The sequence below is a fragment of the Podarcis bocagei genome, assembly GCF_964188305.1.
Source record: "Podarcis bocagei genome assembly, chromosome: 3".
NCBI lineage: Eukaryota > Metazoa > Chordata > Lepidosauria > Squamata > Lacertidae > Podarcis > Podarcis bocagei.
Window position 1 is genome coordinate 81,201,635 of NC_138127.1, and position 24,084 is coordinate 81,225,718.

At 43.4% G+C, this 24,084-nt stretch overlaps 1 protein-coding gene across 1 annotated transcript in view; it reads right to left on the minus strand.

Moving 5' to 3' along the window:
• Positions 1-2,767: 2,767 nt before the first annotated feature.
• Positions 2,768-24,084, minus strand: part of RRP15 (ribosomal RNA processing 15 homolog) — a 29,384-nt gene continuing 8,067 nt past the window's right edge. Inside the window, exons 3-5 of the mRNA XM_081186116.1 lie at positions 21,546-21,643; positions 19,381-19,582; positions 2,768-3,309 (exon numbers count right to left, since the gene is read on the minus strand). Of these exons, the coding sequence (XP_081042242.1) occupies positions 3,148-3,309; positions 19,381-19,582; positions 21,546-21,643 (462 nt within the window). The 3' untranslated portion in view covers positions 2,768-3,147. The remainder of the gene's footprint in view (positions 3,310-19,380; positions 19,583-21,545; positions 21,644-24,084) is intronic.

Here is a 24,084-nt window from a genome sequence, read left to right on the forward strand (position 1 = left end):
TCTGAGCAAAACCATAAAAGTAGCACAGTTCACTAAATTAGTAGGGTAATCCTGGATGGATCATGGAGGCTTGGGTGGAAAGGTCCACACAAAGTGGTTCTCTCTATTCTAGAAATTTCACAAAGTCTAATTTCAATGCACTGCATGTATATGTGAGTGACTGCTTATACTCAAACTCGTAATTACTTTCCCCACATTGCTAGGGGGCTACCTTGCTTTGACTACACCATCCATGCATCAAGCCGCTACAAAATGGAATCTGGGTTGCCCTAGGGTTGGTCAAAAGCTGAAGCTGGTATTTGGAATTCTGGTATTGACATTGTCTGGGGTTTTACTCTGATGTTTTATATTTCAGCTGTTTCCGTTTAATCGTTTTGCTTGTAAGAACAGTTGTAACCTGCCCTAAGCCCTTAGTTAAAAAATATATATCACGAATTAAAGAGCGCTTGCATCTGCTGCTACAGGAGACGTATACTGCAATATCTGGCAATTTACCATCCCATCCAGATGCTCAAATGTAATTTTCCTTCGGTGCCCTACTAAAGAGGAAGATTAACCTCACCTCTCCATGCATTAGGAACATCAAACAAGGATTTCACTAGGTATAATTGGTGCCTTTCTACTGAATTCAAAAGCAGGCTTGTTTATTGAGAGCAAGTTTCTTGCGGTTTAAATCAGTAGCGCCATATTGGCACTAAATGATTAAAGATGCAGGAGGCTGTTTTCAAGCTCATATAAAAAAAGCACACCTAGAAATGGAATCTAGTTTCAAATAGGTTACAGTAGGAAAATTGTAGAAAATTTGTCCACCCAAAACTCCCAGCCATCAAGCATGAAGGCCTATTATTATAACAGACATTCCCATCCATCTACTTCATTATCTTGTGATCCGCAAGTGGGTTTTGAAGCCTGTGCACATGGGGGGTCACAGGCTCTAGATTTAAATCCAAAATAACTGTTGCTTTTAATCCTTAACTGGTACAATAGATGGCCCCTGCAGCAGCACAACTGGAAACCTTCACCTGCCCCAGTTGCAACAAAGCAGTCTCTACAGCAGGAGCTTGACCTCACCCCCAAAGGCACACTCCTTCATTGTCTCCAGAGACAGACGGGTGCCAAGAAAGAACCTATTATAATCTTTAACTGTATTGGTCTATCATAAAGCTGCGTTGACGCAGGTAGCCAAACTCAGGAGACACGCGAGTCTTATCTTACATTTTAACAACTGGTAACTGCTCTCTGGTTGTAGAGTTGTTTTGAGTGGCTGTTGCAGCTTACCTCTGAGGTGAACCGCAATCGTCACTCAGAATAACTCCCTGTACAAGCACCTTGAGGTAAAGTGTCACCAGTGCTTTTCTTCTAGAAAAATAGGTGCTGGCACTCACCATGAAGCTGTTACAGTAAGCGCCACACATTTTAACAATGAGGAAAAATAGTACCCCCTGGAAAAGAAAAAAGCCCTGAGTGTCATCACATCTGCCACCAGTGGGGGGGGGGGGAGGTGGGAATCACTGAATAGTTTGGGATGGACACCTGAAGGGCTGAAAGTGGCCAGCTGCTTCCTCTACTAAAGGAATGTCGAAAACACTGGCAGTGATCTACCCATTGTATGGACCGGAATTGTTGAGCTTCTTTTTGGGGGGTCCAAAGATCGACCAGGGGCACCCCTCGATCAACCAGTAGATCACGACTGACCTGTTGCGACAGCCCTGCTCTACTTGAACCAAGACAAAGACTCTGCAGTGGAGGGAGGTTAATCTTGCTCATCCTTCAACTCTTAGAGAGTTCCTTGAATTAGAGGGATCTTTCCACTCAGTGGATAGACCCATCAAGCAGTGGTCAGGCACCAAGACCAAGACGCACCCAGTCAATTTCTGGCCAGAAAAGGGAACAGAGCAATTCACTCCAATTCCATGGCCCTGCAGAAGAAGATTGGGGAAGCCTCAGCGAAGAGTGTGTTCTCCAGGCGTCATGTTGCTGTTGGGTTAGGATCTCAGACGGGAGATGGGACAGGCACAATAATGCCAAGTTCTGTCACCTTCCCCCCTTCGTTTTTTCTGTTGTTATCATTGCCCCAATCCATTGGGATCATTTTCATTCCAGAAATGAGAAAATTCTGAGGACTCAAAAGATTTAGATAGGCCCAACAGCTTCCGAATGCCTAGATGGCTTTTATTTGTATTTTAAAAAACCCAACCACTACAGATTATGGCAGCTTTTATTTCTTGCTGTATCTGCTGAAGGATCTGCCTAATTTTATTTGCAGTTTAACACACTGTTGTTGCTCTTGTTTTATTTTGTTTGCTATTTACCCAACAAAGCTTTTGAAAAGAAACACAAAAACAGTCGTTTCGCAACAAATTGTTTTTGAAACTCTGCTCGGCTTCTAAAGGGATGCATCACGTAGCATAGAAATCCCAAAGTCTCCCTGGGTGTGTGGAATTAGTTACACAGTCCTTTGGATCCCAGCCCTGGTATCTCAAATTTCAATTAACTTTCAGAGTGCAAACTTAATATATTAAAGAGAATTCAAAGCCATTGCCCCCTCCACACACAAACACACATATGGAAAAAGGAGAGGACACAGTATGGCTACATTTCCTGGCTTTTCCTCCTCCTTTTAAAATTAAGTTTTCATGGTCGTCTCCAGTTATATCAACGCTCAGAGACCAAAATCACACATTAATGGTTGCTTTATTACCTACAAAGCCTTTCGAAGCCAAGAAAGGTTAAGTCTCTATAGAAGCAAATAATTTTACATGGTAAGGATATTTCACTGTTTTATTTTATGAACTGATAAACACCCAGCCAAGTTACAAACAGAGAGGTGGAAATGCAAGCATCATGTTAATATTTAAACTCATAGAGACCTTGGCAAAAACCCCTCCCTTTTTCCGACTGGGCAGGTGCTGCTGTTTTGACTGTACAGCTTTGTTTTGGAAATATGTACAAATTAGACATCTTTAGAGAGGAAATACTGCAGATTTCAGGATTGTTGGATGATGCTTTGTTAAAGCGAGTTTCCCCTCAACCTTCAAAGAGACCGTCTGTAAGAAAAAAGGCATCCTTGCTTGAACCAAGAATCTTTATATTAACCACCCCCCCCAAAAAAAAACAACCCCACTAGTTTTTGAATCACTTTGGATTTCATCGGTCTGAGTCACTTTCACTCTCCTCCTTGATTCCACTGTCTTCTCCAGCAGCGTTTTCCCCATCACTCTGTTTATCCCAGTCTTTCATGGAAGCTCCCATCATGAAGTCGTCTCGCAATATACTCCAGGCCGGTCCATCTTCCGATCTAGATTCATCCTGAGGGTTGGGAAAGGAGACGAGTGTGAATGGTAATATCAAGCAGAAGCAAATTAAGTTTCCTTAACTGGAAGCATCCAAGACAGACTATATTTAGAATTATAGATATGCTACCTGATCCCTACAGGGATCTTGCTTTAAAAAGTAATGGAAACCTTTAAAAAGTAATGAAAGTACCCCCACGCAGAGGGCCTTCTTAGTATCACAGTCGTCTCTCACCTACGGCTGTGGAACGCCCTCCTCTCAGATGTCATGGCACTAAACAACTATCTGACTTTAGAAGACATCTGAAGCCAGCCCTGTATAGGGAAGTTTTTAATGTTTGATGTTTTACTGTGGTTTTCTAATCTGTTGCAAGCTGTCTAGAGTGGCTGGGGCAACTCAGTCAGATGGGTGACATATAAATTACTATTATTAATATATTCACTCAAACTCCAACTTACATAGCTCACAACTGACACCTACGCACATGGCTAGAGCTTACAAAAGAAAGGCCCAAGATCCAATTGAAAAAAGAAATAAATGTACGTAAGACAAGGCATCTTAAAAGCAAGAAAATCGGTAAGTCAAAGAAGCATCAAAAGGGGTTTTTCTCCAGTAGCTACCCATGACACCCCATAGAGTGGAGGTACTCAAGAGAAGACTTGCCTCTACTGAAGATCTTAGCAGGGAGTCCTTCACAGTCCTGAAGTCAACTAAACCCAGACTGGGAGCTTGCAGAGCTGACAAAGCACTGCTACAAACCGATCATGTTGCCTGGCCCAGGCAGCCCCATGTATTACAGTAGTCCAACCAGCAGGTTACTGAAACATAGGTTATCAGAAGAACATAGAACACTGACGTTGGGCTATATCTACCCAAAACAGACCTGTACCTGGTATGCCTGCCAACCTAAACTGGTGAAAGGCAACCTGGCCTACAGAGGCAACATGTGGCCTCACTGACAATGCTGGAACATCCCTCAGGCAGCCCGCCCCTTTTGGGGGTAGCACAACCATGTCAAGAACAGGGTGAACCACCACCAGGAAGACACCAAAACATGAATGCAATAGAGTAGAAGAACAGTCTGCCAGCACATCTTTTGGAAGAGGCCACTTAACAAAAACACTTGAAAATTGTGCCTCAAATTCGGAGCCATAGGATACCATGGTCAATTGAATTGAAAGCGACCGAGGAGAATTGCACGCAAACTCCTGATGGTTTTGGTCCCTCGAGGTGACCAAAAGCAGGCCTAAAGCCTACATGAAATGGCTCTAGAAACTCAGCCCTCATCCACGAGTGCTTGGCACTGTATGGCAATCACATAGGCTCCATGAATCCCCAAAGAAGGGTGATTCCCACCTCTAAAAACTGAAGATGTTTAAGCGGAGACTTCTTCAGTAAATAGTTTACAGCATACTCCATTATCAAACATGTTAGAGAGCTTATTTTGACATCTGTAAGAAATGCAGCGTTTTAGTAGTAATCCGAGGGCTGGCTCATGCATGACATACATCGCTTAATCTCTCAGCACTAGCAGTTGAACGCAAAAACTACATCTGGGATCTACAGGAAAGCACAGAGCGCTGCAGAGTGTACAGGAATGCACAACGACATCTCCCCCATACTCCCAAATCTCTCTTGGTGGATCAAGTTAAAAAGCTTTTGGATCGTGCATGCAACTCCCAACTCCGTGTCATTCCAGGAGATTTCAAAACACATGTGAACTTAGGACTGGCTTCATTTTATTTCTGCAAACAAGGTGCATGCAAGGACACGGCGTTGGGTGCTTAAGTAGCAAGAGTGCTGGCTATTTTCAGACAGGCTACAAGCATGGCATGGTGCACTTTGACCCCCCCCCCCAATATGGATTAATCTATAGTTAACCCAGGGAACAGTGTCTTTTAAAGAAAGCTTCTATGTGACAATCCAAGCTGCCTCTCTTTAATTACTCTCAAGATACAGCTTCATTGAGACATTACCTGGCACATTTCACCAACACAAAACATGGGTTTCATAAAGCCCTCAAACAAACAACTCAACCCAAAGTTAACATTTAGCGTATCTGGTTAGTTACCCAAAAGCCTCCTTGGTGTCAGCCAGTCTTATGGCGCAAAATCTGATGATAGTCATACTCAAAGGAGACCCACTGATTTCAGTGGGTCTATTCAGAGTATGACTTAATTGTCTATCATCCATAGCAGAAAGCTGCCATGTTGTTGTTGTTCAACAAGTTCATATCTGGATAGCAATACACTGGTAATTTTACTCTGAATTTGTTTTTTGCTTTGGAAGCAGGTAGTATGAGGCTACTTTGAGAAGGTATAAAAGAGACAGAAGTTTAGTTTTCACTAAGGATTTAGAACTTCACTAGTTGTCCGTTATTTGAGAATGAAGAAGCAAAAAGGACATTTTCTACAGTGCAACAGCACCACTTTGTGGTGGCTGCAATTCAAGCAGTAGCATACTAAAACATAGCAATGATAGCCTTTGCAGCAAAAGCTAAACGTGTCCTGTGGCTTAACAAATTTAGTTTGCATTCCTATATACAATTACGTGGGGATAAATCCCACTGAACTCAATGGAGCTTACTTCTAGATACACATATAGGACTGCAGTGCTATTGCATCAACAAGGCATTTAGCGCTTTCTTTTTAATAAACATTTACCAAAGAAAATTTACAGAGAGATCCGCGGTTATGATTCGTTTTCAGTCCCATTAAATACAGCTCAGCCGTGTTCAACATCAAACTAGCAGCATAATTCTAACCACATCTAATCAGAAATTCCCAGGTCCTGTTGAGTTCCCTGGTATGCAGGTATAGTGGGACTGCAGCCTAAATATTTTTTTTAACTTAAAGGTAAGTATTAATGAAATACCTCATATACATGACTGCTCCAGAAGGATGTAATCTTGCAAAAAACCAGACCCATCTGCATTCTTCCTTCCCCCTGCCCCTCACATCCCACTATTAAATAGCATTTTTTTACAATTATTGTTAGGTTCCATTGTAATTAATTCTATGGATTGGTTTGGTAAGCTTTGAGGCTTACACAGACCCACCAAGAGAGTTCTTGCTATTACCAAGAACCATTGTCAAGCTGTAACGCTCCCTCCTAACCAAGCCCCATCACCGTTAAGATCACTTCCTTTCTTTCCTGCAGGGTAGAAACCAGCACAGATCTCATGCGTCCAGTGTTTGATGGGTGCACACATGTATGCATGAAATCTGCACCTGGCTCTTGGCCACTTGCAACCAAGTCAAGATGCCTGGGCGCCAGAATGGCGCCTGACATCTCCACCATCTGGAAGTGCCTGCCTGGGAACCATTGGATCTGGACTGTTTTCACACACTAATACCACATCCTGTAGAATTCTACCAGTTATATTTTTATCTGCACAATCAGAATGAATTTCAGAAACCAAAATGCTTTTTTCTGTGCAACCTGAGCAGGAGCAGCGAACAACATTATAGTTAATTGTTGTATCTTGTCTTCACTTACCCCAGCCCCTGCTCACAGTTGTGAAGAATATCCTTATACTATGAATTGTCTGTGTCACCATTAAGAAGGGGGTAGGAATAGGCCAATAGGTATGTGGACTGTCCCTGGATAAAGTGACTTTTCTTCTTTTAGTTCTCAAGGGTTGTCATCTGAAGTAGCCAGGTGTTTAACTGATAATCAATCACAGTCAGTCAAACATTTGAAAAATAAGGCTTTAGAGCTGTCTTGCCCCCAAATGGCAACTAGACATTCTATTTTGGTGACTGTAACCTTGGTTTAAGGAGCTATTTGGCATCTAGCTTATATATCTGAATTTCTAACACTGATCTGCTATATGAACAGTGAGAAGTCCTGAGTTTCTGCACCACATCTACATAGCAAAATAGACATATGCACTTTTCATACATCACTGTGCATATGAAGAGTATATGTGATTTTCTACATGTAAGTGACAGCCATATGGAAAACTTCTGAGAGGACACCCATAGACAAGAGAAGCACTGTGGGCCACCTAACATATTTTTAAAACTCAAAGCCCACAAACACAAATCAGCACATCGGATGTGCTCATTGACTTCACCCCATGGGCCAACATGTCAATCGATTCTGACCCAGTTCTCCTAAAAGAGAAGTGAAAGAGTCCAAAGAACACAATAAGGTCCTTGTCTACATGATTAGCAATTAGCTCACATCGACTCTCCCTCTGCAAAAAAACGTATTATCTAATGCCAGAATCCAGCTTCCTCTAACAAACTTATTCCTGGCACCTGCAACATGACGCAACTTTAATTCTACCTTATTAAGCCAAGGCCTACATTCCTTGCCTTCCAAAATGGCACATTCCTGAGAAGCCAAAACAATCCGTATCTTGGCACAGCAGTGCAGAGAGGTGTATATTCACAAAACCCCACACCTACATAGGCACTTCTTTTTGCATTTTTGTAATAAGAATGATACCATCATACGGCTGAAGGAATAGTGTGCAAAATTCCTCACCCACCCAGAAAAGAAGATGACTGGTCTTCCACGTTTGCTTCATTGGTGCAAAGCAAAAAGAATGTAAATTTCATTTGGTGCTTAGGTGCAGTGTCTCATCTCTGTTCATGTTTTCAACAAGTTGTCATTTACTAGGCATCAAAGCATGCAAAATTTCAATGGGGACTGGATAGTCTTGTCTTATTTCCTAACATTATCCTTGCAGCAAAGGCCAGCTTCTGGTGGAACAAACTGCAGTTTCTTCTACACCAGAAGCAGAAGCTTTACCTCTCCTCTCCTAATACACACAGAGCACAATGGAAGGCCGAAATCCCAAGACTGGTGCTCATAACAAACCATTGTTTATTGTTGCTTCCCAACCAGTCCAACGTGTATGTGAGAAATACTTCTTAGAAACGGCAAACTTAAGCTCTTGTACTGAAATCAAAAGGACTTACAAGTAAACATGTTTTGCAGCAGCTTTTTGCTCATTACTCTGAGGACTCATTTACCAGGGCAAACTAATCTCCATTTAGTAGAAACATATTGGCAGTCCAAGCTCAATTAGTAAAATAAAAATAGAGACAAGACAACACTTTGGAGGCAATAAAACCAGCCTCAGTTGGGGCACTGCAATTTTTACAGGGTGGCTGAATGCCAGTCATTGGAAAGCATTCAAACCTTCATCCCAATTTTTTTTTGGGGGGTGGGTGGGCTTGTGACTTGTCTAGTTAGGTATGTAAAATCTTCATTTGGCCTTCCACAGGATTGTGGCCAAACTTTGAAGCTGAGAATTTACCTAGGAATTCTCCTGTCACTGAGTTTGCCAAACCACAGCACAAGTGAGCTTCTACCCCGCTTTAATTCTTGATCGCATGAGCAGCCTTTGGATGTAAAAACAAATCAAGTTTTTGATAGGCAAAGACATCAGCTGGGACATTGAGAGAATGCTATATACTAAGAATGGCTAAATACAACCGCTGCAAGCTTGAACATTTAAGCTCCCTATGAATCAGTGGGACTGAGACTGAAAAGGGCATTGCTTTCCCAGCTGTATCGACTTAGCAGCTCTCCACAGCAAAAAGAGATTTAAAGGAAATCTTACGATGGCTTTTCCTTCCCATCTGCATTTGTAGCTACCATGTACATTGCACATCAGGAACAAACTTGACCTCCCTCACCCACCCCCCTCCTCAGTAAAAATAGGTAACTGAAGCAAACAGCACGCAGTGGGAATCAATGGCAATACAGCTTTTAAGTGTTCCCTAATGCTGGCTGATAGGACTTGAACTTGCTTCATTCTTAAGCCATTGTGACTTTGGTGCATTACTGTAATAATTACTGTATATCCCAGGTCCCCAAAATGAGGAGGAATATTAAAGACAACTATTTCTTTCATGTGGCAACTTTGGTTTATCAGGTCGTTTAGAATTTCTATGATGAAGAACTGAAAATCCCTCTAGGGCCTCAAAGGGGCATTGCAGCTTTGGAAATAGGCAAAATGCATTTAGATTTAAGCAAAGGCAAGTGATAAATCATTTAAAAAAGGCTTCAGTCAGTTGAGAGCCATACTGAAAATAAAGTCCAGTCCTCTCTGCAGACTGTGCAATTTCAATTGGTGGGTGGGTGATGGAATTGGCCACTGCTGCCTTGGAACAAAACCCAAGCAGCAAGTTATACTGGCTTCAAAACACAAATGTGAAAAATGATGTACACAATTGAACACCCACAGTCCCATCAGCAGCTCTTAATCAGGAGGCTCTGCTGCAGCTGCTGGAAAGCATTCCCAGTAAGCAAACATCGCTGAGCATTGTTTACAGCACCTGGCCTCCATTCTATTCTGGATAACTTCATCTCCAGCACACAGAAGTGTTGTGTTTGTCCTGCTTTAATTAGCCACAGAGCTGTGGAATGACAGGTTCGCGGTCTGAGTCTTTGCTGGGGGACCACCCAAGGAAGGCAACCTGTCTCCATGTACACCCAATATTTAACAGCCTCACTTGGGTTCTGTTTCAAGCCATGCGAATAAACGTATGCGTCAGGTTGACATTGACCAAGGATGAAGCTCCTGCAAACTTAAGCCCAGCACTTAATCAGAAAAATGCACGGAGGGCATCAATGGGCCATACAGCACTTCTAGGATCAGAGGAGGCCTGCCTCTGAATGCCAGTCACTAGGGAATTGTAGCAAGTCAGGGATATCGTGCTCATCGCCCGCCTGGGGTGCTAGCCCAAAATATCTAGTCTCCCACTATAGGAAACAGGATGCTTTGATAGACAGGTCCTTTGTCTGATCTGGCAGGGCAAGCTAAAGCATGATACAGATGCTGGACACCACAACTAACATCAGGCTTTGGGTGCAACCTTACTTACTCCCAGTTTCATCCCACCTACCTTGCTTATGACAGAGTTCTTCCCTGGCCACATTCACTCCGTATCAACTGGAATGTGCACAGTTTCTATAGCAGTTCTTTGACATGGAGGCAATGGCCACTTTCACACCATACTGCTTTAAATGTATGATGTGCAGAAACTGCACGATCCAACTGACAGATGAGTATTCCCAATTAAGATTCAGTTGCTTCCAATACTATTCCTCTCCAGCTGCTGACTCTTCCATTGGCCCAAGACCATCTCTCCTCTACTCCCCTGGTTTCTGCACTGGTACATGTCAGCGGCGGCTCATTTAATCAGGTCAGAAATTCAGCACATACATAAAAAATGGGCAAATAACTCATGTTATCCTACCTCCAGTCCAGTAGTGGTTGGTGCCCTGGTTTTCCCCACTTCCTCCTCTATAAAGTCAACACTGAGCCCAAGGAGCAGGATGCTGATGGGCAGTGCCACCCCCTTGACCTGGTTGCAAGGAGGCAGGCAGGTAGAAATCGAGGGCAGAATGTGTTTGGTGGGGCAGTGCCCTACTGGCCCTACGGAATCAGCCTCCACTGCCCCAGTCCAAGCTGCTGAATTCCAGGGCACTAACAGATCAACGGGATTTGCTTCTGAATAAACAGGAATAAACTGGACTGCTTTCCAGCCTACAGAACTGTACTTTGGACAACAAAATGGCAGTAGAATTATAGAAATGAGCATGCATAAAGTCACATCAAAGCAGATACAGTTCAGCAGCAGCAGCAGCAGCAGCTACAATGGCTTTCAAACTACAACTCAATGAGCAGACAAGTGGCAAACTGCATCTGCAAATTAACCTGGAGGGGCCTTAGAAGCAGCATCCTAATTATCCTTTTCAGTCCCATGGCTCTGTGAGATTTGCAACATTGCCAGATAATTTCCATGTGACCCACCAGTGTTCAGCACTGTTCCACCCCTGGGATTCCATGTCCGAAAATATATACAATTAGTACTGGGGCAGAAAAGCTTCATTGTTCCATAAAGGAAAAAAAATACTTATTAACTTAAATCTGCATCACTAAACTTGAGATGTTTTCAATAGACCAAGATTCTCTGTAGAATTCCCCCTACTTTTAAGAATGCACTCCTTATTAGGGGAATATGTGCAGAGCCAGTTGAGAGACTGGCAGTACTAGGGTCTAAATTCTCTGTTCATGAGCCAGGTAGGGTTAACAAAGGCGTAATGCTTTGTTGAACATCTTAATCCCGACCTGGAAAGATCAGACTGTCTATCGGAAAGAATCCATTTTTATGCTAGCTTAGCCCTTGGCCTCCCTGGAGAAGAGCCTGCCAAATCCTGGCCATTCTGTACCAATTCCTAAAGTGTGATATGGACCATATAAAAGGGCTTGGACTGCGCTTGGCCAGTTAATTCCAAAGCCTCTATGATCCTTCCAGGTTGTTACTAAGATGCAAGCTCAATAAGGCGCACGCACACACACACACACACACACACACACACACACACACACAATAAAATCAAAACTGCTTCCCAAGGTGCATTGCTTCCTGATGGTTAAACGTGAGGCTCTGATAGCAGCAGGCTGGCTACTGAAAAGCAAGAGGATGGTGGGTGCAAAGTCTCATAAACGAGGACACACACAGCTCGATGCACTACAAGCTAAGGAGCAGGGGAAGAGAAAGACACCTTCCTTCCTTCCCATCTTCTTCTGACTGGTTTGCCAGAAGAGGCCTTTTCTTGACCACCTTCTTAAGAGGGAGGGGGGTAAAGTCACACCTTCGCTACCAAGGCCTTTCACTCCACATTGCTGAACACATTTCCATGACCCTGAAGAAATTTGGAGGCAACGTTCTGCAAGAAAAGGGCACGTTGTCTATCTATACAACGGAGTCCAAAGCTAGAAGTCAATTTGGAATTAAAATGATACCTAATGAAAGCTTGGGAAGTTTGTATTTCAGAATTTACTATGGTTACGGTAGTCCACAACAACATGACTCAACAAAGATCTGAGTGGTGACATTTTCAGCTTCAATGTAAAAGACAGCTTAGGGTTAAAGGTAAAGGGACCCCTGACCATTAGGTCCAGTCGTGGCCGACTCTGGGGTTGCGGCGCTCATCTCGCTTTACTGGCCGAGGAAGCCGGCGTACAGCTTCCGGGTCATGTGGCCAGCATGACTAAGCCGCTTCCGGCAAACCAGAACAGCGCACGGAAACGCCGTTTACCTTTCCGCTGGAGCGGTACCTATTTATCTACTTGCACTTTGACATGCTTTTGAACTGCTAGGTTGGCAGGAGCAGGGACCAAGCAACGGGAGCTCACCCCGTCGCGGGGATTCAAACCACGACCTTCTGATCGGCAAGTCCTAGGCTCTGTGGTTTAACCCACAGCGCCACCCGCGTCCCAGCTTAGGGTTAGGGGAGCCTAAATGAGAGATAGCGCAGGTGAATTAGCATTCAAGACAATCATGACCACAGGAATAACAGCAGCTGTTAGTATAATACTGTCAAGTTAAAACTCAAATAAAATATATGTGACTATCATGCTTCTAAAGTTCAATAAAGCAGTCCTAATTGAATTAGAGATTTTGGATGTCTGTGCATAATGCATGTACTAGATCAAAAGGTGTGTGTCGCAGGTTGTTCCAAGTTGTTTGATATACCACCTCTATATTTACACAAAAAACAAAAAACCGTTCTGGCAGTAATACCAGGGGGAAATAAGGTAACAACCCGAGTTCCCCTTGCAAGATATTTCAACACAATGGATAGTACTGGTTGTTAATTTAAGGTCATGCATTACATATGAACACATGCACAAAACAGATCATGTAATTGTTGATTTATCACCACCATGATTTAATACGCTTTTTTCTCTTGCAAGTTTCTACAATGCCGTCCTGTTCTTCAGGCTACTTAACAAGTTCCAAACATCTCCCTAGCTCATATATTATAATAGCAGAGGGAGATTCTGGTATGCAGACAAGCAGCTACAGTGCTTCTAGCAGAGACACACAGCAGAGGCACCTCCACTTTTGCACAATTGTTAGGATATATGAGGTTCAGCTACTCTTCGCAAAACAAACTTTTAAAAAACACAGAGGAGCTTTTTAACTGCTCCTCTCCCCAACTGTCTCCTTAGTGCGGACTTGGGCGCAGCCTGACTACAGAGTGCAGATATGCAGATGCTGAACACAACTGCAGGAGCAAGGGGAGTAAAAACACAGACTTTTCCAAATTGCAGAGGGGATGAATTATGATGAAGAAGGGAGGAAGATCCTGACTAGGAGGGAGGGAGACGCTCTCTGCATCTTGCATCTAGTCTCAGTGGAAGAGGGGAAGTGTAGAAATCAACGGCACAGCCTGCCCCTCTTCTTTCTCCACTGCCAAGTTCTTGCATTTATCTCCCTCCAAACCCACGCTGGTGTTCATCCTCTATCTCCCAGAAGATTGTATCTTAGTACTCCCTGTGCAAAGGGGTCCAAGGCAGGGTTGGTATTCCTGGCTGGCCCTACAGTGGGCACTGGCGTGGTGGAGATAAAACTCTTCAAGTACTGGGGAATATCCAATAAAGATAGAGTAGACTCAATGGACTTAAGTCCCCATTATGTCTCTGCGAGAGGCCATGCTCAGAATAACTCAACTCAATGCTGAGAATACAAATGTTCCAAGCCTGCCACCCCTCACTGCTACCACACTCTAAATAGCACAGCACAAACAAACCCCGCTGCCTTCTCCAAGCAGGCTTTCCAGATAAGGAAGATGGGAAGGGGGCAGAGACCACAAGATCCTGCCCAGAAACAAGCATTATGTACCTTGGAGAGAAAAAAAATATATTACAAAAGTCAGCAGGTTCAGCGAGGATTAAGAAATACTTTGATAAACCGTTAATGATATGAAAGGCAAAGTCCTTGGATCCCGTTCAAAAAAATAATTACTCCCATCTGAGCACACAAAATCTGCAGAGAGGGATACAGTTTTTAAAGAAGCATGAACAAGTTTTCAAACACCAGACCGTGAAACCTCACTGGAGCTGTAGAGGAGACAGGCGATAGGAAAACCCTTCTCAGCTGGTGAACGTGAACCAGCATGCACAGGATCTGCACAGGCAGCAAAATTAGGTGGCACGATAAAGATGGTATCAGATTGTAAGCAGGGGTGGGGAAGGAAATCAAACTGTGGTCTCACCCCCCGCACTCACAAAACGCTGGCTTTCTAGCTGCATACAATTTTAGGCAGGGAAACTTCCCACACTTCCCAAACTTTGGGACTTTACCACCTTATTCCGCTTCATGTAAAGATCCGCCTTACATCTTTCCTTTTTCCTTTCTCCTGTGATGGAACTCCTATTTGGGGACTTCCCTGGCTTTTTTCTGGCCCACGTAGGACCAGTCTGGATAGCTGGCCTTGGTGAAGATTTGACATTTTCATCCCCAAAAAGTTTTTGATTTGAGTTTCTACTGAAATGAGGCTGCATTTTAATGTTGTATTTTAATCTTGTTTTTAAGTTGTATTTTAATCAATTGTTTTTATACCTGGTGCTAGCCGCCCTGAGCCCAGTCTTGGCTTGGGAGGGTGGGGTATAAATAAAATTCATTCAGTCATTTATTATTATTATTATTATTATTATTATTATTATTATTATTATTATTATTATTATTATTTTGCAGTTGTAGAACTCCAAAAGCTTCAAAAAGATCAAAAAAATACCACTCACAATGTAGCGAGGAAGATGTACCACAAACCCTTCCTAGGAATGTACCCTCCACGGCATTAAATTCCTCTATTAGAGAAAAAACAAGGCACTTAGGTAGCGAGGCTGGTGTCCAACTACTTCAGATCCTGCCTGTGCTGCTCTCTTCAATCTTGGGTCCCCAGATGGTGTGGGACAACACCCATCATCCTTGAAAGCTGGGCAAAGCTGGTCGTGGATCACAGGAGTTAGAAGCCAACAACGTCTGGGGCCCAAGGTTGAAGAATTCTGTGTTACAGCATGCTCTATTCACTAAGGATCTCATGTGCTACTTTGAGAACATGGTGAGATAGTGTATGCTTGAGAACAAGCAAAGCAGGTCTAACCTGCAGCATGCAGTTACTTAGGAGAGCTATACGGAATCGCCGGCACTGGAGAGGTCTTGCTCTCTGTTTCAAGGTTTGTTCAGCAGCACATCTGCTGCCCACACGACTGCTCAGGCTACGGTGTGTGCTGCTGAGTAGGCAGTGTCATAGCGGAGAGGCAAAATAAATACTTTCTTCATGACGAGGGCTTCTGAATGATCTGTGGCTGACCTTAAGCTACCATAGCGTAGGAACTGATAAGATTCCTTCCCTGTGGCCTTGAATATCGACACTTACAATCTGGCCTACCAGAGCATTCATTCTTCAAGTTCAATCAAAACTTTTCAAGTTCAATTAAAACTTGTTTTCCAAAGCTGGCCTTGCCAGGTTAAAAGAGAGAGAGAGATCTGCTCAAAGCAGTTTAGAAACCTAATAACCATGCATTTATAGGCATTCCCACACCAACAAAAGGACACAAAGTGGTGGTGCACACTTTTGGCAATGCACAGCACAAAAATGTGCACAGTTCCGACATCTACTCACTGCATGGAGCTGGAGGGAATTTTGTGTTCCCCACCTCTCTCTGATCTATGGCCACAATCGAGCTTCATAACCCACCTCCCCCTGCTCAATTAATACACTGAAACAGTACTTCTCCATTGCAAACTGATTACCCTGGAGATATTCATGCAAATTCCATCTTTCACAGTTCCACTCAAGAGTTTAGATGCATTAACAACCTACCTGTCCCATAAAGGCTGCAGAAATCCATAAGGAACGCTTAATATGCATGTCCCCAAAATACCTCCATCCACAAATATTTGTGTTCTGAGGTCAAGTTCCTACCTGATGCTGAATATTTCAATTCCCATTTATTTCTTTAAAAGGTGAAGGGTGGGGAACAAAAGCAAAACCAAAGCCAGCCTTGACTGAGAGCCACACGGCAACCCCTCCCCCCAAAGAGTTGGTTTAGTTGAATAGTAGGAAGAGATTTAGAGTTCAAAAAGTTGCAGGAAGTGAAAATGGGGGGGGGGGGAGAGGAGAGAATAGCCACAAATACCAAGGCATTGCTGTAAAGGCAGATTTTGCCTAAAAAAATCCAAGATTTCGCACACCTCCCCACCAGCTTTATAACATTATTTCAACTAAGGGGTTGAGGAGAAGGTATCAGATGTTAGGTTTGGAAAGCTGACAAAAGCTTCTCCCATCCAAAATTGATTTTCTGAAATACCTACCAGGCGGGGGGGTGGGGAGAGAACCAAACATCCCACATTTTACTTTTTACCATGCAAAAAGACAACCAGGACATTTCAGCCGTACAGAAGCAAGACGTCCACCAGCACCCGTTTCGCTCATCAGTTCCACGGGTAAGATATGTATGGGGCCTAGTCAGAGCACAGGAGTCTCTGCCTGGCAACTATGCATATTGCCTGGCAACTATGCATATTGCACAATCTCCATTTAACCCACAGTAAAACTGAACACACACACACAGACTTCACAAGAGAAGAGGAGCTTGTTCTCTTCTCATTCTGCAAGTACTCCAGGCAAAAGGAGAGTGAAGACCCTCCCAAACGGGAGCCTGCCCAGTCCCCGTCCCCCCTTAATGGCATGGATTTCGTTCTCCTTGGCTAGGCCAGACTTGCATATTACCCCCCTCTTACTTCCACATAGCTCCTGGTCTGCCTTCCCACCCAACCTCAATGATTTTTAGTGACAAGACCTGCTCTGTCAGCAACCAAAGCACCAACTCTGACCACAGTGCTAGCTATGCAACACGCCCTGTAAGTCAGTTTTAAGTTTCTGTGTACCAACAGATTACGAACAGCAGCGCTGGAGAGCTTCTATTACAACATCAAGCTTATTATTCTAATTTTTCCAGCCTTTGAAATCAAGCAAGCCGGACAGATTTAAGGAGAAATGGAACACTTGGCAACAGTCTAAGTTACTCTTATTACCCAATGAATTTTTAAAATACTTTAATTGTACACTTGCGTGAAACTCAGAGGGTTCTTCATGCCACGGAGTGTTTCGGCATGCTTCCCGAAAGCACACTAAACAAAGAACGCATGACAAACTGTTGTCTCCCAACTGATTAAAGTATTTCTTGCTGGCACAGGAAAGCGCTTAGTTAACTCCAGTGGAATGGGGCCAAGAGAAGTATTCCACCCACTAGCGAGCACAAAGTTCAAGCATGAACGCAAATATGCATTATAAACATGCAGCTTCTGAAATTCTAGATTCCGAAACCCCAAGTCCTGCTCCCTTTCGAATCTGACTGATCCAACATCTTTGCCCTTGAACGACTTTTTAAAAGCAGATTCCTCTCGGAAGGAATTCTTGTGTCGACAGTAACCCTGCAGCGAGGCTGGAACACAGGTAACTCGGCAGAACTTTTAATGAAAACTAAAACACTGCAGATAAAAATCTCTCCCCGATTCAAACCAGTGTGAACAAATGTCATTCTGAGGTCTGAGGTCAGCCCCAGAACCAAGTCATTCACAAGCCCACCACAGATACAGTCATACTTCGGGTTGACGTTGCTTCAGGTTGAGCATTTTCGGGTTGCGCTCCGCGGCAACCCGGAGGTAACGGAACGCGTTACTTCCGGGTTTTGCCGCTTGCGCATGTGCTCAAAATGACATCACGTGCATGCGCAGAAGCGGCGAATCGTGACTCGCGCAGATGCAGGTTGTGTTCACTTCAGGATGCAAACGGGGCTCCGGAACGGATCCCGTTCGCATTCAGAGGTACCACCGTAATGGTAAGTACCAGATGAAACGTAGGAAAGACAGAATTTCTAACCTTCAACCAGTCATTTCAAGTTTTCAACAGTCTTAATATACAGAATGTAAACAGTCCTTCTGATTCAGATCAATTGCCCATCAGTCAAGTATCCATAGCCAGAGTGGTTGACATAGGCTGGATTGATACACAACACAAACCCATGATTTGCTTATTTTAAACTGTAGTTCCATAATCTCTGAATGTGAGCCTATTTACATTTGGAGCTATCAAACTCAAAGCATGGCTTGAAGCTAGGATAAGCTGTGGTATACTTTTATGTTTGAATTGACAGTTCACTGATAAGCTGCTCCAGCTCATGAGGCTACTGCAGATGGAGATGGGACTGAATTTATGAAGCTGGATGATGAGCAAATAGGAAACAATTCAGATAAGAACCATCGTTTGGCTTCTTAACTAAAGCTTGGCAGTATGCCTGAACTCAGCCAATGAATGCCGCAAAGATGTGCAGAGAAGGACAATAGGGGATAGGCAGCACCATAAAGTGGACCACTTGAAAGCAGAGATGGTAGCTTGGAGCAAGAACAACGCTGCCATAAGATCTCATTTTTCCTCTTCAACCAAGATGAGAGAGCCAAGGTTTCCTGCAAGTGCTGACATAGTTTCTAACTCAAATTTCAATACCAATTCCCAGAAAAAAATAATCTGTCCAAGACTGAACACTGAAGGACCAAAAAGGGGAAATCTTTCTTAGAAAGTTAGCTGTACTGAATACGTTCATCTCTCCTTAAGATCCTGCAAAGGAAGATACCCAGGACTCTATTGAAAATGTGAAGGGGGGACTTCCAGTGGGGCATTTGGTGTCAATGGCCGTGTTCTTCTAAGTTCCATTGCCCCACCAAGCCCATTCAACGCTATCCAGACCCCAAGGAGGGCAAAACAAAACTGTGAACGAGATAAGGACTTTGCTTAGGGAAAACTTTAGCAACTGAAACTGTAAGAGCTCTTTGAGAGTGGACTAGACCGCCTTGGGAAGTGGTGGGCTTTACTTTCCTGGAAGTATCCAAGCCAGACTGCCATCTGTCGGGGGTACTGCAGCTGCAGAATTCAGCGCTCTCTAAAAGGCAGCAGCAAGGGTCATGAAACACAGCATGTCTAGGGAACCTTGGGCCCTCCAGGGTGTTGCTGAACCCTCATCTTTGCTGGCTAAGTTTGCTGTGGCTGACGGGAGTTTTAGTTCAGCAATATCTGGAAGGCCAAAGGTTCCCCAGACATGTTATATAGCTTCCAAAACTGTGAATAACATTCAAGCAGTAACGTACCTGACACTGAAGAAGTTCCATAATCATTTGAAGCCAGGAGAGCAAAATTACACAAACACGCAAGTTGAATGGCTCACTCTGCCACATTAGAACAACTGCTCCAAGAAGTAGTGCCTACCTGTTTGCTTTTCAAGGTCTTCCTGGCAGCATTTTGCTCTGTTTCCGTCCCTTCCATTCCTCTCAATACATTGATAAAGTCTCTCTTTGAAACAGACGAGATCAATTTTGCCCGTTTTCTTTCGGAACTCCCTGCTTCTTTCACCTTCTCACTGACGTTCTGTTGATGCTTCCGGACAGCATTAAATAGCTGAACGACGCCCCTGGCAGATGAAAGGAGGAGTGGTTAGGCACCTGTTGTTTCACTGCCACACCTGCTAGGTAGCATGGCTTTGATAAAGCGTCTCCTCAGCCCCACTGCACCAGACACACGAGATAACGACAAGAGGAGTCAGGGTAATAAGTCAGAACGCAAGTGAGTTTAAGACACCATTCAAAAGCCAAAAGGGATCCAAATCATGCACTTTTCGTAAAATCAAAGAACAGTGAAATGTAAGGACACCGCACACAGTCACCGACCCAAAGGCTAAGAGACCTTGGCCCACAATTTGTGACGGCAACAATGTGTACTCCTTCAAGCACCCAGTAAACATTCTAAGCCCAGTTTCACACCACACTACAGTTTGCACTTGGGAGAGTAGCATCATGTTAAGGAAAATCTAATTTAGAGACATCACAATCCCATGCTACTTGAGTTTCACGAGCATCAGTTATCTTCAGGCTTGCTTGTAGCCTTAACCAAACGCACAGACCAGCATCGCCACAAAAAATGATGAAAAAGCAAGGATTATTCCTACCATTGGCAAAGTGTCCTATGAACCAGGCTGTTGATGCCCATTTTGTGTTAGTGATTTTGATTTGAGTGCCGTTTGCTGTGACAGAACTAAGCCTCATTTCCAACACTTTTGTCCAGTAGGTTGTGTGGAATTATTCTCGGTAATTTACAGTACCTTTCAGATGGCCTATAAAAATGTCTTCTTCCTGAAACTATTTATATGGATGCGCAGGATTCCTCCCCTTCTTTTATAGTGCCCCTGGGTAACCGTTCTCGAAGAATACTGGGCTTAATTCATAAGCAGCATATTTTCAGTGCACTGTAGGGGTCACCTCCCCTATTGTTTTAGTGCCTCTTCACTTTCCCCCCGTTTCTGGGAACCAGGTGGCCTTCTGTGGCACCCAGTTTGAGAAAAGACTTAGTAAAAGTTATTGGTCCCACATTTTAGCAATTACTGGAAGAAGTGTGGATGCCTCCCTCACATTCCAGAAGAATCTCAAGCAGAGTTTTTTTACCATCTCCCTTGGTCTGAGAGAAGTAGCTATTATTAGCTGCATCCTCCTGTCCTTAAGTCAAGACGCAAGTCGCATCTTCCTCCAGGACAGAAAAACCAAAGAACCCAAATGTGCTCATGTACCTTGGCTCTGTAAGCAGAGTCAGCACAGAAAAGGCATTTGCTTCATGCAAAACCTCTCTTCTTGGCATGGAGTGCACACACTGGCCGAGTATCTGTGTGCATGTCTATGCAACCTGTCAGGTGTGTATATGCACACTGGAAAAATTATCAAAATGCTTTTATTCCTGCTAAGGGTCAGTGCATGCAAAAATGGCAGAAGGGAATAGGAACTCTGAAGCAGTTCGGCCAAACACCAACAAGTTGTAAACAAACTGAAAACTGTGACACTAGGCTTTGGGACATGCCAGAGGAGTCAGCCAATGACTTCGCACACCCACCTACGCAAAGTTCAGAGGCAAGCTTTTAGAGCAGTCTCTGTGGAGGTAAGGATGTCAAAAACAAGCCCACTGATATGATCAAGAAAATGCACTGGTTATGTGCTAGACCAGAGCCATGTGGTGCAACGCTAGGTTAATGCAAGACAGTAATCTGACCGCAAGAACAGCGAGTTTTGGTGAATGCACTTTAGAGAAATACAAAGAGTGGGAGAAGTGATTGATCTGTGTATTTTCTAAGTATGGAATTAACAAAAACGATGAGCTCAGGCCCAGAACTCCTGCTGGGCGAACACTTAACACGTTATAGTCTTGTCCAAATTTTAAGCTTTCATAAGACTTCTGAAATCTTTTGTTGAACTTGATACTGTATGAGACAGAACTAGGTATAAATCATTTGACTCCCACGAGTCACTTCTTAAGAGTTCAATTTGATTAGAAGCAGATTACTCAGGCATGCCTTTAGATCTGTTTTCAAAAGCCCAAACACACACTCTTACCTCGTGGCAATTCTCTGAAGGCTTCTCTCCATTTCTCTGTCTTTCGCAACATCTGGCTTCACTCTGCACATCATTTCCCACTCCCGCTTTTTATCAAGCTGCATCATAAATATTGTTATGCGAAAGAGCATTAGGCATTTTAAAAATGCAGCATGCACATATAGATATTTCTTAAGAAAACCAAGTTGATAAATCATGTAGGACGACGTTAGGTGAGGATGGGGAGAATACAACTACGCTTAACAGCATCTAGTTAATTAACTAGTGCCAAGCGATAGGCCCAACAGGGCAGTGGTGTGGATTTTCACATAACAGGCTCTCCAGTGAACCTTTCCAACTACATTAGAGCCAATGGATCAAGCGGATTCCTGAGCAGGGATGTTCTGGGCGTTTAGTTCTCCTGCCAGTCAAAGTCAACAATTGCAGTGTGACCTGGACATTTGGGTGCTCACCCAGGCAGGCGATTATTTGTTCTCACCAAGAACAAAGAAACTCAGTCAAACAACATCACACCTACTTTGAACCATTTATCCTGGGCAAGCAAAATGTTTAAAGCTGATCGGCAAGGTTGAAATTGTTAACCTAGAGCATAGCCTCTTATGAAATGAATTCTAAACTAGAGTTGAAGGGTATGCAGGTCCCAACTCACTTGTGGGGCATTACCCCCTTCCCAAGATTGTTTGAGGGACGCGGGTGGCGCTGTGGGTTAAACCACAGAGCCTAGGACTTGCCGATCAGAAGGGCAGCGGTTCGAATCCCCGCGATGGGGTGAGCTCCTGTTGCTCGGTCCCTGCTCCTGCCAACCTAGCAGTTCGAAAGCATGTCAAAGTACAAGTAGATAAATAGGTACCGCTCTGGCAGAAAGGTAAACGGTGTTTCCGTGTGCTGCTCTGGTTCGCCAGAAGCGGCTTAGTCATGCTGGCCAGATGACCTGGAAGCTGTACTCCGGCTCCCTCGGCCAATAAAGCGAGATGAGCGCCACAACCCCAGAGTTATGGACCTAATGGTCAGGGGTCCCTTTACCTTTAAGATTGTTTGAAGCACTATCTGGCCACCACAGATGAAAAGCACAGATCTTCAAGAATGACTTGAGTAAGTTTGCCCACAAATAAGCAGTGGTGCCCAGTGACAGTGACCTTCTATTCAGACTCTAAATATTTTAGGAGCAAATGAGCAACCTCAGTCCTCTGACAATATATGTGACTATTGCATTTTATGGGGAACCTTGAACAATCTCCGAGACTGGAAATCATTCCAATGGTACAACCATCCAAGCCTGAGACACTGGAAGCAAAGGAGCTTCTAGATACACTAATACACACAACTTTAAACTGGAGTATAATGCATAACTATAGCTATGCTTAGCTATTGTCCAGACCTTTCTTCAACTTTTAAGGAGTGACAGAGAAGATACTTCCTTCCAAGACTCAACTCCCAGTGTCTGTTTTGAAATCCACCTGTCTTACTGAAGCCAAAACGTTTTTCAGTTCATCTGCTATTTTGTCAGACACTTTTAAAGTTGTTTGACATAGCTCAGAACAAATGCAGTTAGTTTTTCAAAAATAAAAGAATTGCCACAATTTTTAAGTAGGGTAGAGCCATCAAACTTCTTCATATAGCCAGACTTCAACTTTAACACAATTATAGCCGCTTGCTAAAAGTTTATATTAAATGTGTAACACTTAGAGAGTTATACTGTATATTTGATAAAACATGAACCAATTGTTTTCCAGTAATTATATACAGTTAAAACTGGAGTTTATGCTTTACATGGGAGATCAGGCAGCTTCAATGCCAATATGCAGATGTCTTAGCTGCAGTTCCAAAGCAACTATTTAGAAGCTTGTTCATTAGAGATAAAGAGCGCTATCATGATTTTCGGAATACTGGAGACATTTCCCACTTTATTTTAACAACGTAGCACTTTACTTATGAAGATTAAGACTGGGATTTATTATATTTTGAGATAGCCCAATGTTTTGTGAGAAAAAGAAACCAACTTCAATGTGTAAAGATTTCTTGATTTAGACACAAAAACCAAACGCAATCACGGTTCCTGTCTTTATCGACAGCAATTTCATACACACACAAACACATTTGTGTACACATCTATGTATATTATCCTGCCTTTCCCCGCACTCTACTTTAGCAAAACTGATTGTCATGCTTCTTAAAACAATTGAACAGCAAGTTAACATTGTTTGAACCCTCTTAACACTAAGTCTCCATTACCCACAGCCTTTTTTTATGAAGTTATAGAAAACTCTTATCTTTATAATTCCAGGCAGACCGCTATGAATTCATGTCTTGATGACTATGCTCTGGCCTCTGATCAAACAGCTAACCCTATTTTAGTTTTCCATCAGCATGGAATCAATAAAAGGCAGGCTGTTTCAAGTTTATCTCATGATGAACAAATCAGTTTATAGACTAACAGCACACCACCAATTTGTGGTACCCCACATATTTATCTGATAAAACCAGATTCAGAGAGCAAACAGTGACTGAATAGATCCTATATTATAGCCTTACATTTTCA